This window comes from Sycon ciliatum, chromosome 12 (assembly GCF_964019385.1).
Source record: "Sycon ciliatum chromosome 12, ocSycCili1.1, whole genome shotgun sequence".
Lineage (NCBI taxonomy): Eukaryota > Metazoa > Porifera > Calcarea > Leucosolenida > Sycettidae > Sycon > Sycon ciliatum.
Genome location: NC_088654.1, coordinates 2,789,723 through 2,804,671, shown reverse-complemented (window position 1 = coordinate 2,804,671; position 14,949 = coordinate 2,789,723). Strand labels below are relative to the sequence as shown.

The 14,949-nt window shown below is 50.5% G+C and overlaps 1 protein-coding gene across 1 annotated transcript; it reads left to right on the top strand.

Annotated features, from left to right (window-relative positions):
- The first annotated feature begins 5,622 nt into the window (after window positions 1-5,622).
- On the top strand, window positions 5,623-7,331 carry LOC135828716 (uncharacterized). Its single transcript, XM_065341140.1, has 2 exons — window positions 5,623-5,631; window positions 6,525-7,331. The coding sequence occupies exons 1-2, from the start codon at window positions 5,623-5,625 to the stop codon at window positions 7,329-7,331; spliced, it is 816 nt and encodes a 271-aa protein (XP_065197212.1).
- The last annotated feature ends 7,618 nt before the right edge of the window (window positions 7,332-14,949 follow it).

Below are 14,949 nucleotides of genomic sequence, written 5' to 3'. Positions count from 1 at the left end.
AGGCCATCCCGGAAATCTCCCTTGCTGAGTGTGAAACCATGGCGGCTGAGGGTGCGGCAGGTCAGCCAGCTGGATGCACCCTTTTCTGAGGCCAGGTCGAGAACAGGGGCCAGCTCCCGGTGATCCGAGCGAAGAGCGTCAGCCATAGACTTGAACGCGCTCCGCTTCTCGGCCCGAACCGTCGCCTTGACCGTCCGGAGCTGAGTCAGAGAGTCGCCAAGAGACGACTCCTGCTCCAGCAGGCGAGACACGAGGCTAGCCGTGATCCTTCAGGATGAGGTGTACTGTTCAGCCACTGAACAAGGGTCTGCCATACCCAGTCCCCGACGCCGGCAAGGCAGAGAGAGTAGGGAGCGAACAGTTGTCCCAGGTGGAGCCTGATCCGTGATGGCCGGGATGAGCCGACCGCTGATTGCGTGTTCCAGCGGTTCAAGCAGGGATGGCGGGATGGAGGAGGTCCGGCAGAGGAAGGACCACTTGTTTTGCAGGCCCTGTGTGAAGGCGGAGTAGGCGGCCTGTGGCTGCGATGCAGCGATGGTCGTGAGCTGCGCAACTTCCTCACACCAGGTGGCGACCTTGGACTGGACAAATTGTTCTATAAACTCATCCGTGCCCAAAGGTGCACCAAGGTGGCGGCAACCATCACACGTGACCTGCACACCGGTCCCCTCGAACATCTCGATAGTAGCTGCGTACCTGGAGGGCTTGACCAGGAGGAGTGACTTCTGGGCATTGCAGTGGTAGCCATACCCAGGACCGTGGCTGACGAGATTGTCCCACCATTGGCGAACAGGCGTTAGCTTGCCACCGGCTGCAGCATCGTCCGCATACCAGCCCTGTTTCGCACCAGGCACTGCAACTTTCTTGATGAGCGGGAGGACTCCAAGCGCATATACGGGCATGGCCAGAGGGTCACCCTGAGTGGTACCCTCGCACGATAGCAAGCACTCTCCATCAACGAATAGGCGGGATGGTTGGCGGTAGGTGTGGATTGCAGCTGGCGCTATAGAGGGACAGAGGTGACGGATGTTCCGTAGGCAGGCTTCACTGTTAAGCCGGTTGAAGGCGTTCGAAGCGTCGGCGAGCAATATGGCATCCGCATCCTCCTCACGGTAGACATCTTGCATCGCATGGATGGCAGCTTCAATGCCGCACTCCTGACCGGCACAAAGTTGAAGGGTGCCCGCTGCATATTGGATATCTCTCCCGGTTACAGTGAGGATGGCTTTGCCGACAATGCGCCTGGCCACTTCGCCGATACCAATGGGTCGAACACCCGGCGACTTGTCAAGGGCTATTAATCTGCATGCGACGAGCGCCTCCAGTGTCGCTGGGTTGACGTATGTGGTAGCAATGCGACGAGCGCATGTTGCAAGCGAGTCACACAGCTCATCCGACGCTTCGGAGAACGCGGTGCACATGCGCCGCCATCCATCAGCGTCCATGCCCGATGGCCCAGCCGCGCCGTGGGTGTGCAGGGCGGCCTGGCGGATGACGTCACGGGTCAGGCTTGAGAACATCACTCTGTGGGGCTGAACAGGTGGCTCACCCCTGAGCAGAGACTCTGCATCAGCCGGCTCCCCTGCCGGATGTTTGCTGAAAAGAAGGTCACGGGTGGTATCAGTGCCGACAGTGGTGTCCAGGCTGAGAACTCCTTTGCAGCCACCACTTGATAGCTGACGGAGGGCGGATGGTAGTTTGCCGGAGGACACATTAGCGGCGGACGCCCTTGCCAGGTCAGGGGGGGGTCGATCGGGCGGCTGGCTGGTGCCTGTCCTGGACCTGCTTCTGGATGGTGGTTGACTCGCGGAGCAGTTCCGGCAGGCTTGCTGTTCGCCAAAGTTCTAGACGTCTCCTTAGGTGTTCCTGTGGAGACGGCTTGGTATGGTTGCCCTGCGGGTTCTGTAACATCAGGTGTGGGAAGACCATCGCCGCCTTGAGTGCGACATCTTCTGAGGCTGAGGCACTGCCAAAGCTGTGGAAGAAGGCACTCAGCTGGGAGATGAACGAGCGACCGACGGTGCCCTGGGGAACTGGGAACAGGTTGGGGCGGAAGTGGACGACAACCTCATACGCCTCAACGATGGCTGTCACAGAGTCTTCCCCTGTCAGTTCTCCAAGTCGGAATGCGGTGCGGTCCAGTGATGGGAAGACTGGTAGGTCGGGGACCTCTGCACCGTCTGCAGATCCAGCTGGGCCCCCAGTGGCTGTTGCGTCTGTGTCGAAGTTGGGAGTGCTAGAGGGTTGGCTTTCACCTGCATCCAGTGTGGCCAATAGGTGCGTTGCCTGGCTGTCGGTGATTGTGTCAGGGTCAGCGACTTGGACCGGTGTATTACTAGCCGAGTGCAACTCCTGATCTGTAACGTCCGGATTCGGCGCCGCCGCACTGCTTGCTGACCTGCGCTCCACCACAGCAATCCCGCTTGCATTCATCATGGCACCATCGGCACACTCCACGTCCGCTGGCTCACGCACTTGGCTGGCAGGTTCGACATCGACATCAGCACTGTCATTGGTGTCAGGCGAGTTCGGCACCTGAACATGTACGGGTACTACGGAGCTACTGCCAGTGCGGGTACCGGGAGACGAGCTCGACCGGGCTGTGCGAGGTGGTCCGTGACCGTCTCTGCACTCTGCAAGTAGGGTGGTGGTGAGTACTGCGGCTGCACTCTCGGTGACTGCTGCCAGTGCTGGCTTGTGCACATTCGAGACATTTGGTACGGGTACGGAGTCTAGTGTCGTAGCTGTGGTTGCTCTGTTGTCGGAGCTCGTCGACGTCCTGCTGATAGTATGGTCCGGCACCGTATCACCAACAGCGGGTACGGTAGCTGTGGACGTTGGTTGAGAAGACGGTTGGGAAGTCGGGGAGCTGTTTCGGCACTTGTTCTTCTTCGAAGGGAGACAATTCCGACACTCTCGGCCCTCCTTCATGCATTCGCACCGAACGCAGGTGCCGTTGCCGTTGCACCGGCAACAAGTGGCACCCTGCATCGGCTGGTTTGCGGGAGAGGCACGTTGAAGTCGGAAAATCCACTGAAAACTACGGAGCTCGAGAAACGCGTACCTACGTCAACATTTCAAAAAAAAACAGACGTATGATCTGAAAATTATTTTAATGTAGTCTTTGGCACCTATGATCAGGGGATGGCCCACGCCTGGTAAAAAAAAACAAAAACAAAAAGAAACAATGAGAAGTTGCGTACAAATCGTGTACAGACTAAACAGACTATGGATTCGAACATAACAGAGTGGAAAACCGGAATCCGAGAAAACGATAACAAGGACCACAGAAGCATCTGAGTCAATGACTCTCTGGCGGGCATCTTGAGACCGTGGCCTGCGGTGACCACGGAGGCTGGCATTGGAGGCACGAACAAGAGAAAAGGAAACCCTTGACCTAATAAAGGCAAGAAGTGAGGAGAAGGGCTCCTTTCTCTTGTCGGCGAGCATAGAGGCGACACGCTTGAAAAAAGCGGAGGCGGACTTGCCGTAGCCGCCGGAAGCGCTGAACACAATGGGAGAAAAAGACGCGTGTTCAACTCCCGGACGCGTTCTTCGTACGCTCCTTTTCTCGGCCTCATGCTTCCGGTAGGTGGCTGTGATGGACTGTTGGCGGTTGGAGCGGGCGTGCGGGTTGAATACCCGGATGTCCAGTAGTGCCCGTTCGAAACGTCCACCCCAGACACCCGATGCGGCCATATCCAGGCGGGCACCATCCTCGGAGATGGCGGAGCGGTGACGGAAGGTCTCACCGGTTAGCGGCTGGAGATGTGGCTCGACCTGGACATCATGGGCCACTTCACGCAGGAGAGATGCGGTGAGATCCCGAAGGTCATTATGCCGCATGGCGGGGTAGCCACCAGTTGGGCAAGACAGCGCGTGTTCCTGTGAAAGCGCTTTGCCGCACACACATTCTGTTGGCAGGCCTGGAGGGGTCCAACCATACCGTAGGCAGAGAGCGTCCCAGAACGCCTGCTTGTGTAGGTTGAAACCATACTGACGAAGGGGCCGACAGGTCAACCAGCTGGAGGCGCCCTTTTCAGCAGCAAGATTCAGGGTGCGCTCTGTGGTGCTGGTGGAGGTGGCAATGACCGAGGCAACCGCTTCCTTTGCCAGGCGCCGGGACTGGGAAACAATCTCTGCCTTCGCTGTGATGGTGGCAGCTGGGACGCCTTCTGCTGACTGATCTTGCTGGAGGATCTTCTGCACGAGAGACTTGGTAATATGCATAGAGTCCTGGAACTGGGAGGCAAGGGAGGATGGGTTGACGATCCCCAGCCCTCCGTCCCTGCACGGTAGGGCCAGCATGGCACGCTCGATGTCTCCTGGCGTGACGCGGTTGATGATGGCAGGGATGAATTTGGTACGGATTCTTTCCTCCAAAGGTGCGAGCAGGTCGGCCGTATTTGGCACTGTCCGGGCGACAAAGGACCACTGATGGCGAACTCCCTGGCCGAAGGCAGCAAATGCCGCTTGTGGTTGGGTGCGGGCGAACTCAGCCAGAACATCCACTTCGCGACACTACTCATCCACCTTGCCTGACACATATGCCGAACAGAATGTTGGTGATCCGAGGACGGCACCTAGGTGGCGACACCCATCCGACCGGATGTCTATGCTGGAGTCCTGGAAGATTTCACTGGCTCGATCTAAGCACTCGGGCTTCACCAAAAGTATCGCCATTTTGGCGTTGATGTAGTATCCATAGGATGGACCTTCTTCTTCCAGGATGGACCACCACTTATGAAGCCTGGTGAGAGTGCTTGCTGCTGTGGAATCATCTGCGAACCACGCTTGTACGGCTTTGCTAGAGGCAGCACGACGGATGAGAGGCACGGTGCCCAACGCATACATTGCCATTGCGAGCGTATCGCCTTGTGTAGTTCCTTCACAGGAGAGAATGGTCTCGCCACCGACGAACAGCCGGGATGGGGACCGGTACGTATTGACGATGGTGGTGGACGTATGGACGTATGGGGATACAGTACGGGGATATGCTAACGTACGGAAGTACAGTAACGTACGGGGATATGCTAACGTACGGGGATACGCTATACGCTGCATCACCAATGGAATGCCCTAAATGATGGCCTACATGTAGCGCCTCTACATGTTCATCATATCAAATTCAATACCATATTATACGCATTGATGTGCAAGCCTTTCTATGCAGAAAATGGCACTACATTTATACTCTTAATTTTATAGTCTTGCATATTCATGTTCTTCTGCAGAGGAATAATATGGGTAGCTAGGGGCAGTAATACTTTTCTTATATGCAGGTCATTCTGTGGATGTTGCTGTTGCAGAATTTCATGACTGTCTTAAAATTGTCTTGTCTTTCAGAAAATTCAGATGTCCACACCCTAAATCACATTTACTTGAGAATTGTAACCAGATGCGTGCCGCAGATGTTTTTGTTGATTCTGTGTTTATAATTGTAGTCATGGGTTATCGTGATAAGGTCATCCGGCATCATATTGTACTGATATCGTAATCCTGTTGATGTCAATAAAACTTTTGGAAGCAGTTCAATGACTTCAAAGTGTGACAAGTCCACGATTGTCTAAAACAACACAGCAAAGTGGGAACAATAAACATGCCCCTCCTTTTTTGGGTACGATGGCGGGCGTGAGCAAATTTGTAGCTCCTGGCTCAGCAGCATCTGTTCTCTTCCCCAAGGATCCGAGTGGCCCAAGGACCACGTTTTCTTCATTGAGGAGCTATCCAAGAATGGAGTGAAGCCAGAGGAGTTGCTTCTAGTGGACTTACACGGAAAGCCAGGTTGGTGTGTAGTAACGTTGTCCTGCCCAGCTGTGAGAGATAGGAGGGAGGTTTAGTCCCACGTAATCCGTGGGTACTTTACGTGGGTGTACCATGTGATACTCAGTGACCCACGTACAGACGTTTTCTGATTCACGACATGCCGTGTATGGAGGCTCACCCACGTTCCGCCAGAACGTGGGTGAAAATTAGAATGGAGCGCATTGTGCAAGCTGTGAGGGTGCTCAGCTGAAGAAGTTTCCGAAGCACGAAATCAAAATATTCGATGAGCTTCTTAGGCCCGGGTAGCTTCGTCTTTGACCAGGTTTGGGCCTTTCGCTTTATGCTTTTGTTTGTTCCGTGTGACTAAACACAACATTGCAACGTGGGTGCCCTTCATCCACTTTACGTGGATCACCCACGTACGCGTTTCCGTTACGTGGGAACTAAACCTCCCTAGGATCGCGGCAAGTGGAGTCCGGATCGCTGGTAAGGATGTGCATGTTATTGTTGGAGGCAGCCAAGTCACTGTGGTGTCCTTGTTCGGCTGTCCCTTGCATTTACACGATGGAGCGTTAATCAATTCTTTGGAGGCACATGGGAAAGTTTTCGGTCAGCCGACGAGGAAAACAGTCAAGCATGGAGATTATGCTATCGAAACAGGAACAAGGCAGATTCGAATCAGCTTGCAGAAAGGAGTACCGAGTACGCTGAGAGTAGGTAGTGTCACTGTACGTACATGGTACCCTGGCCAAGTACAGACATGCTACCTCTGTACACAGACTGGCCACGAGGCAAGGTACTGTCCAACACGCAAGAATAGCAACCAGGCGTACGCAGGGGCCGAGGGTCAAAGCAGCCAGACCCAGGCAACCCCAAACACGCATGCAGGAGAGAAAGCACTGTACTCACAGGTCACACAAGGTCAGAGCAATACGCAAGAACGGCATGGAAATACCGTAGCGAACACAAATGAAAGTGCTGAAGGCGGACAACAGGAAAAAGACGCATCAACCCCAGGCCGGGGAGAAATACACCCGACCGAACACGAGGGAAAGCACCCCCTCGACGGGATCTCAGAAACCTCACAGCAGGAAAACGATACCTCCAGCACAGAGCAGAATGAAGAGACAAACCGTACATGTGCCTCCGCTGTTGATGAGCGGCATCACAGGCACCCTGACCCCAACAGCGCGGAACAAGCGACTGGCGATGAGTCTCTGCCCCAGGAAAGCCGGTCCGTGCAAGATGAACAACAATCATCTGTGGACTCAGCCAATCCTACCCAAGGGCTGCAGCAGCAACAGCAGCAGGCCTCTACACCTGTTGCTCCATCGCTGCCACCACCAGCCGCCCACTCATCTCCAGATGAAGAAGGTTTTACCCTAGCATCGGGAAAGCACACCTTCGCACCCCATGTCCTGACCCCCACCCAGCTGACCCCCGAGCAGCAGCCAGTATTCAATGTCGACATACAACAGCAATGGGCAAAGCAGGCCAGCGCGAAAGAGATTGCCGATGTTGCCAAACGAGTAGCCGCAAGTCATCGACGGCACTTGAGTAAGTAAGCATCCTAGTAATAGTGGTCAGGAACATTTTTTGCGCATATCAATCTGTATTCTACTACTGTGCTGATTCTGCCGACACTCTTACAAATGGCGTCTCTTAATCCCCTAGCACCCAGCTTTTTCCCCTCTAAGTCAAATCTAACCAGGCCTACCAGTATATGTCCTACTCACGATGCAGAACCCCTCCCTGCCCTTCTTGCTGATGTGACATCTAGAAATCCACCCTACACTCCCATAACACATTCATTCCACCTTAGGATAGGCCAACTCAACTGCCAAAGCGCCACTCATAAGATCCCAGTCATTGAGTCGCTACTACACACTGCGTCCCTTGACCTCCTATTCCTCTGTGAGACGTGGTTTTACCAATCACTGCCGGATGCAGCCATCTCAATTCCCGGATACAGCCTCCTGCGTAAAGATAGAGACGGTGCCCGACACTCCGCGATAGGCGGAGGACTTGCTGTTTATATTCGACAATCGCATATGTGCCATTTCCAACGGCGGACCGACCTTGAATGCAAACTGGAGCACATTTGCGTGGAATTCATAGAATCGCAGAACAGTCGAAAGAATACATTCCACATGTTTTACAGGCCCCCTCACCGATCATCAGCAGAAAAACACGACTTTTTTGTGTCCTTCCAGTCCACCATTGCCAACGCACTGTCAGCCTCAGGCACGACAGTCATTCTCGGTGATTTCAATGCCAAACTCCGACAGTGGAACGCAACAGATGTTGATACAGCAGAGGGCAAACAGCTAGCAGGATTGTTAGACGACCTTGCACTACAGCAAATTGTCCGAAACACCGCAACGCGATACTCAGCTACGGGTAGCCAGTCATCACTTCTTGACCTGGTTATCACAGACGCAGAGCATCGTATATCCGACCTTGAAGTCCTAGATCCGCTATCAGACCACTGTCCCATAATCTTTAAATATCTCTCAGGAAAGCACACCCCAAAGCACCCGCCGCCCCGCTTTGTACCAGACTACGCGAACACTGACTTTCAATCTCTACGACAGAAACTTTCATCTCTTCCACTCCGGGAGTGTATGCTCGGTGCTTCCACCATCGAGAGTGCGTGGTGGGCATGGGAGTCATGCATCACACAAGCCATTGCCAGCTGCTTAGCGTACAGACGAGTTTCATCTCGAAGACAGCAAACCAAGCCTTGGTTCACCCCGCATCTGCATCACCTTCATCGCCAGAAGCAGCGCCTTTTCCGTGCCGCCAAGCGCCGCCAAGCGCCACCAAACAGTAGCATACTGGTTAACCTACAAGGCCCAGAGGAATGCATATCAGAACCAGTTAAGAAATGCCAAGACCCTGTACTTCAAGCGCCACAGTGAGAATATTCACGATGAGCAAGATGCCCACCTTTGGTGGAAGAAAGCCAAGACACTTGCCAACATCTCCTGTAAGAAAGATAAAGTTCCTGACCTAACGTGTGAGGGCTACACGGCACAGAGCGAACCAGAGAAAGCAGAAATGCTCGCGAAGGTATTTGAGCGCCAGTGCACTCCTGCTCACGGTACAGGTCCAATACCAGCACCAGCCGACGACTGTCCGAATGAAGTATTCTCTCTGCCAGTCTTGGCCGAATCCTCAGTGTACCGGGTGCTCCGAAGGCTCCCGCAGCATAAGGCAACAGGCGGGAACATCTCGAACAGGATCCTCCGAGAGATCGCACCATGTATAACGTCCTCTGTTACCAACCTGTTTAACGCTAGCCTCACCTTAGGTGAGTTTCCTAGTGCCTGGAAGCTGGGAACAGTAATCCCCATATTTAAAAATAAAGGTAACCCGTGTGATCCCTCCAACGCCGCCCTATAACCCTACTCCCAGCTATTGCGAAAGCACTAGACAAGATTGTCGCCACCAAATTCGGTCACTATCTCGAGGTCAACAACATCATTGTCCCGGAACAGTTCGGCTTTGTCCGTGATCGCTCCACAGTTGACCAGCTGATACAGCTCACTACTAAGATCACCTCGACCATGGATAAACGCATCCCTTACGATGCTGCATTTCTCGATTTTGCGAAGGCCTTCGATAAAGTGCCGCATGACGTGCTTCTCCAGCAACTCGGGACTATCTGCGATGCTCCGGCTACGAGTTGGTTTAAGAACTACCTCGATACGCGTACATTCAGCGTCCGAGTCCAACACCATCTGTCCTCCCCACGTCCCGTCAAGTCTGGAGTACCCCAGGGTTCCCACCTCGGGCCATTGCTTTTCCTGGTACATATCAACAGCCTACCCAGTGCCTCGAAACGCAACCAGCACGCTGATGTTTACCTGTTCGCGGATGACACCGCCGTCGGCCAAGCACGAACCAAAGGTACCAGCCCAATGGAGACTGCCCTGCAGGACACATTTGCCTGGGCCGACCGAGTAGGCGGAACCTTCAACCCATCGAAAACCGTTGTTATCTCATTCGCTGAGGAAGGAGCTGCAGAGACCATCTGCGGTATCCAGCCGTCAACCAGTCACCGTCACCTGGGAGTGTTGTTGAGTGAAACACTTAGCTTCCAGGAGCATATTGAACAGACAATAAGCAAGTTTAGACAACGCTGCGTTCTTCTGTGCCATATGGCTGACCGTTTAACAGGAGACATCGTCAGGAAGCTGTACCTTACGTATGTCCGCCCCACAGCAGAATACGCCGCCCCAGTATGGGAGTCCTCCCTCTCTGCTGCACAGCGGCTCACCCTTGAACGGCTGCAAGCCAGAGTAGCTCGCACAGTCATGCGGCTTGAGAGATGCCCTTGCCCATCAGACGAGCCCAAGTCATCATTGTTTAAACAGCTGGGGTGGCCAAGTCTATCCTGGCGCAGGAAGATCGCCTGCCTTATGGAATTCTTCCATTTGGTCACCACCCAACCAGAACTTTTTGAAGCAGCGGGATACTGCCCCACGCGTAGTCGCCGCCACCAACTCGCATTCACTCTGCCACGGGTTGGGAAACACGCCGGGAGGTCATTTCTCTTCCGCACCGCTACTGTCTGGAATGCCTTGCCCGCAGACCTGAGAGCCACAGCCTCGCAGTCCCTGTTTCACAGTCACATTTGAACGCACTTCTCTGACACCAAACACAATGCCACTCCTCACTGACATGCCTCTGTCCTCCTTCTTTGTGCGTTGCGCTTATTCTTATTAATTTTTGTGTTTCTGTTTCGGTACATTTCGTATTTCAAGGCATATCCCGAGGCTATAGGTATCATTGATTAAAGGACCATTCTGGAACATTCAGCATAATTGTATTTCTCTTGCTAGGCTGTTCATTACGAATTATTAGCCCTCCACTGTCTGCTATCTCAACCCTACAGCCTCCCAATATAATGGAACTCCCTTCAATTTAGACTACGTCTTTGGGAAATCCTCAAATATAATTATAATAATAATAATTGAATATGAAGTTCTCCCAATCCTTTCCAAATAATAATAATAATAATGTATTAAAATGTAAACAACTACATTGGCCCACACCTCGTTCCAACAACTACACTGATCCTGAGGATATAAGGGACAGGGATATTATGGTTGGAGGTACTGAGAGATAAACAAGGCACTCCATAATAATAAAATGTTACACGACTTTGGGGGAGTATGAATGATATCCAGTCAAACCTCTTTAGGACGAACATCAAGGGACCGATGGTATCTGTTCTGTGAGTTTGTCTTAATTAACTATATTATTTTTATAACGAGTGAATACAATTAGTTCTCCAATAGAGACACGAATAGATTTCTTCTACAGCGAAAGATTCGAAGCCAGACCAAACCATTGACTCGTCTTGTATGAAACAAATGAGTCACTGAACCTTTCTTTAGCAACATGATGGCAACTGAAACAACAGAGAAAATACGATACATGTCCAGCACATTCTTGCAGGTACTACAAACAGATTGCAGATCGTAATCCTTGCTCTGCCGGCACGCCACTTTATTTGGGGCAGTGCAATCTCGGCGCTTCTCACAAATCAAACAGCCCAGACTCGAGTAAACAAATCCAATCGTACGAGATTTTCACGAGACGAGACTGCACCCATTGGCCTGTTTCGTATGAAGCAAACAAGTCACTGAATGCATGAACCTCTTCATAATGGAGATTTCCGCTGATATGCGAATTTATCATGCATATTCGGCCAATGCGTCCTTGAACCCTTCCCTCCAGATTGGGAACTGCCAACGATGCTATGCCACTGCAAAATTCAGATTCTACCCTATGATCGGAGCACGGAATGCCGGAAGCAATCATGACCAGTGCCTTACTTGTAACGTACCAATGTACAATGAACATGAGTATTTCGACAACACATCTAAGCCTCAGCAGCAACATCAGCCTTACCGTCAAGAAGGTGAACTCGCGTTCTTCGCACACTGTTGGCAAGGGCAAACAGATCCGAGTGGATCTAAATCGGAATAAAATCAGCACACGTTTCCGTAAATGAAAGGGTGCCTTAGAGTTGGCATAAGCAAATGAATCGAAGGAAACTGGTCACCTCAGAGATCACCTGTCATTGAATATTCCGTAAAAGGAGGCCTCGACCGCAGAAAAGCCAAATTAAGAAAAGAGATTCTGTCAGCTTTTCCATTATTTATTGTATTCCAAATAAACTCAGCACACTTTTCGTAAATGAGAGAGTCAACACAAGTAAATGAACCAAAGGGAACTGGTCAACTCACCTGTCATGGAGTAATTATAGCAATAAAAACTGCTTTATGGCAGTTTTCTAAAAACAGTTATTGTGTTCTAGTCCATGGACCCCGTCTAAAAAGTAAGAAATTAAGGTGGCTCGCGCCTATTTCTAAACTCGTCTTCTGCGCAGGTTCTCGCGCATCCTACGTTCGGGAAAAGTGCATGCGGAGTTGGCGTAGCGAGCTTGTAGCGCACTCCAGTTTCGAAGGGTCCAGCTCGAGCAGATGGCCTGAGTACGAAACTCTCGTACTCGAGTCTAGAGAGTGAGCTTTTTTCTTCTTTTTTTCACTCCTTCACTTGGCTACTTTTTTTAGGTGCATTTTTTACTTGTGGAAATTGTCACCTGTCAGAGAAGTGTTGGGATGTCCCTTCCAGCAGGCACTGCCCATGCCCACGGTCGGCTTCGGAAAAAGAGTAGAATAAAAGCGTTGGAGTCTATGTGGATGTCTTGGAAGGAATGGGGGACGGCACAGACGGGTACGTGAATGTGTAAAACCTGAGTATTTTGTATTTTCGTTGAATTGGTTCAAGTCACTTGGCGAGTCCCTTCCACAGTAGAACGCCATCCTTCACAAAATTTGTCTGACTATTTTGTCAAGAATGGCCGTTCTATAATGATCAATCGACTCTGAAGCCAGTGAATTGTGGAGGTCGCGCTTGAATATAAATTGAAATGGTCACGAATGTACGAAAGTATTTTTGATTCGAACATGTACTGGACAACGAATTACGTGGTTGCATTGTGTCAGTAGAGGGTACTACTGTAGTATCTCACTATTTCTTTATTTAGAAAAGCGATCCTGTCAGCTTTTCTATTATTGTGTTCACATGGCAGAAAAAACGACATCGCTATGCTACGTAAGTTTCTACGTAAGGTGCTCGGTATTTCACTTAGGCTACGTAAGTCTCTACGTAAGGTGCTCGGTATTAGATCTACCAACGCGTGGTAGCCGTGTGCTGTGCACGTGCACGGCAGACATTGTGTTCAGTGCATGCAGTCCGCGGATCCGTGTTCGGATGTGCATGCGCGAGGAACTTCCTTCTTTGGAACTGCTTCTTGCATGAGCTGTTTCGGATATTTCGTCTCATGGCCTGGCTTATTTCGTTTCGGCGCTGCTGAGACCTCCTTTCGCGGAATATTACTCAATGACAGGTGAGTTGCCTTTGATTCATTTGCTTGTGTTGACTCTTTCATTCAGGAAAAGTGTGCTGATTTTGGGGCGGAATGCAATAAATAATGGAAAAGTTGACAGGATCTCTTTTCGAAATTTTGCTTTTCTGCTGCCAAGCTGCGAGGCCTCCTTTTAAGGAATACTCGATGACAGGTGATCTCTAAGTTGACCGGTTTCCTTCGATTCATTTGCTTATGTTCACCTTTCATTTACGGAAACGTGTGCTGATTATATTCGGATTTAGATCCATTTATATCTCTTTGCCCTTGTCTACAGTGTGCGAAGAACGCGAGTTCAACTTCTTGACGGTAAGGCTTATGTTAGATGTGTTGTCGAAATACTCATATTCATTGAACATTGGTACGTTACAAGTAAGGTACTGGTCAGTGGCATACTATCGTTGGCAGTTCCCAATCTGGAGGGAAAGGTTCAAGTACCAATTGACCGAGTTTGCAAAATAAATTCGCATATCAGGGGAAATCTCTATTGTGGAGAGGTTCAGTAACTTGTTTGTTTCATACGAAACAAGCCAACGGGTGCAGTCTCGTCTCGTGAAAATCTCGTACTTGTATGATTGGATTCGTTTACTCAAGTCTGGGCTGTTTGATTTGTGAGTACCGCCGAGATTGCACTGCCTATAAAGTTTCGTGCCGCCAAAGCAAGAATTGCGATCTGCAATCTGTTTGTAGTACCTGTAAGAATGTAGAGTGCATGTATCGTACTTTCTCTGTTGCTGTTTCAGTTGCCGTCATGTTGCTAAAGAAAGGTTCAGTAGAGAGGTTCTGCAAAACGAAAATTCGAACGAAGTTTCGCGACAGTCCCTGCGAAAGTGTGTGCGAATTTTTGCACGAACTTTGCGTTCTGCACATTTTCGTAGTTTGCGCGGGCCAAGTGCACTTACGCCATGACCTGATCTCCCGAAATTTCCTACGACAGTTCATTTCGCGTTCCCTGCAAGTTTCGCGTCCAAAGGTGCGAAGTTTCGCACTTCATGATGTAGAGCGAAAGTTTGTACGCATTTTCGTTTTGCAGAATCTCTCTAGTGACTCAATTGTTTCATACGAGACGAGTCAATGAGTCGGTGTGCCTTAGAATCTTTCGCTGTAGAAGAAATCTATTCGTATGTCTATTGGAGATTATACTTGTATTCTCTGGTTATAAAATAGGTTAAGCTCACAGAATAAGTACCATCGGTCCCTAGGTGTTCGTCCTAAAGAGGTTCGACTGGATATCATTCATACTCACCAAAAGATGTGTAAGATTTTATTATTGTGGAGTGCCTTGTTTATCTCTCAGTACCTCCAACCATAGCCTTGTCCCTTTTCTCCTCAGGATCAGTGTAGTTGTTGGAACGAGGTTTTGGACTCAGCAATTTTATTCGTTTATATTTTAATACATGTTTATTGTTCCTCCTTTGCTGTGTTGTTTTAGACAATCGTGGACTAACAGTTTGAAGTCATTTAACTACTTCCCAAAGTTGTATCGACATCAACAGGATTACGATTTCAGTAACAATATGATGCTGGATGACCTTATCACGATAACCCATGACTATAAACCATTATAAACACAGAATCAACAAAAACATCTGCGACATGGCTACATTTCTTAAATAAATCTGATTGAGTGTGGAGGAATCTGAAATATCTGAAAGGCAAGACAATTTTATGACAGAGTCATGAAATTCTGCAACAGCAACATGCACAGAATGACCTCCGTATAAAAAAGTATCACCACC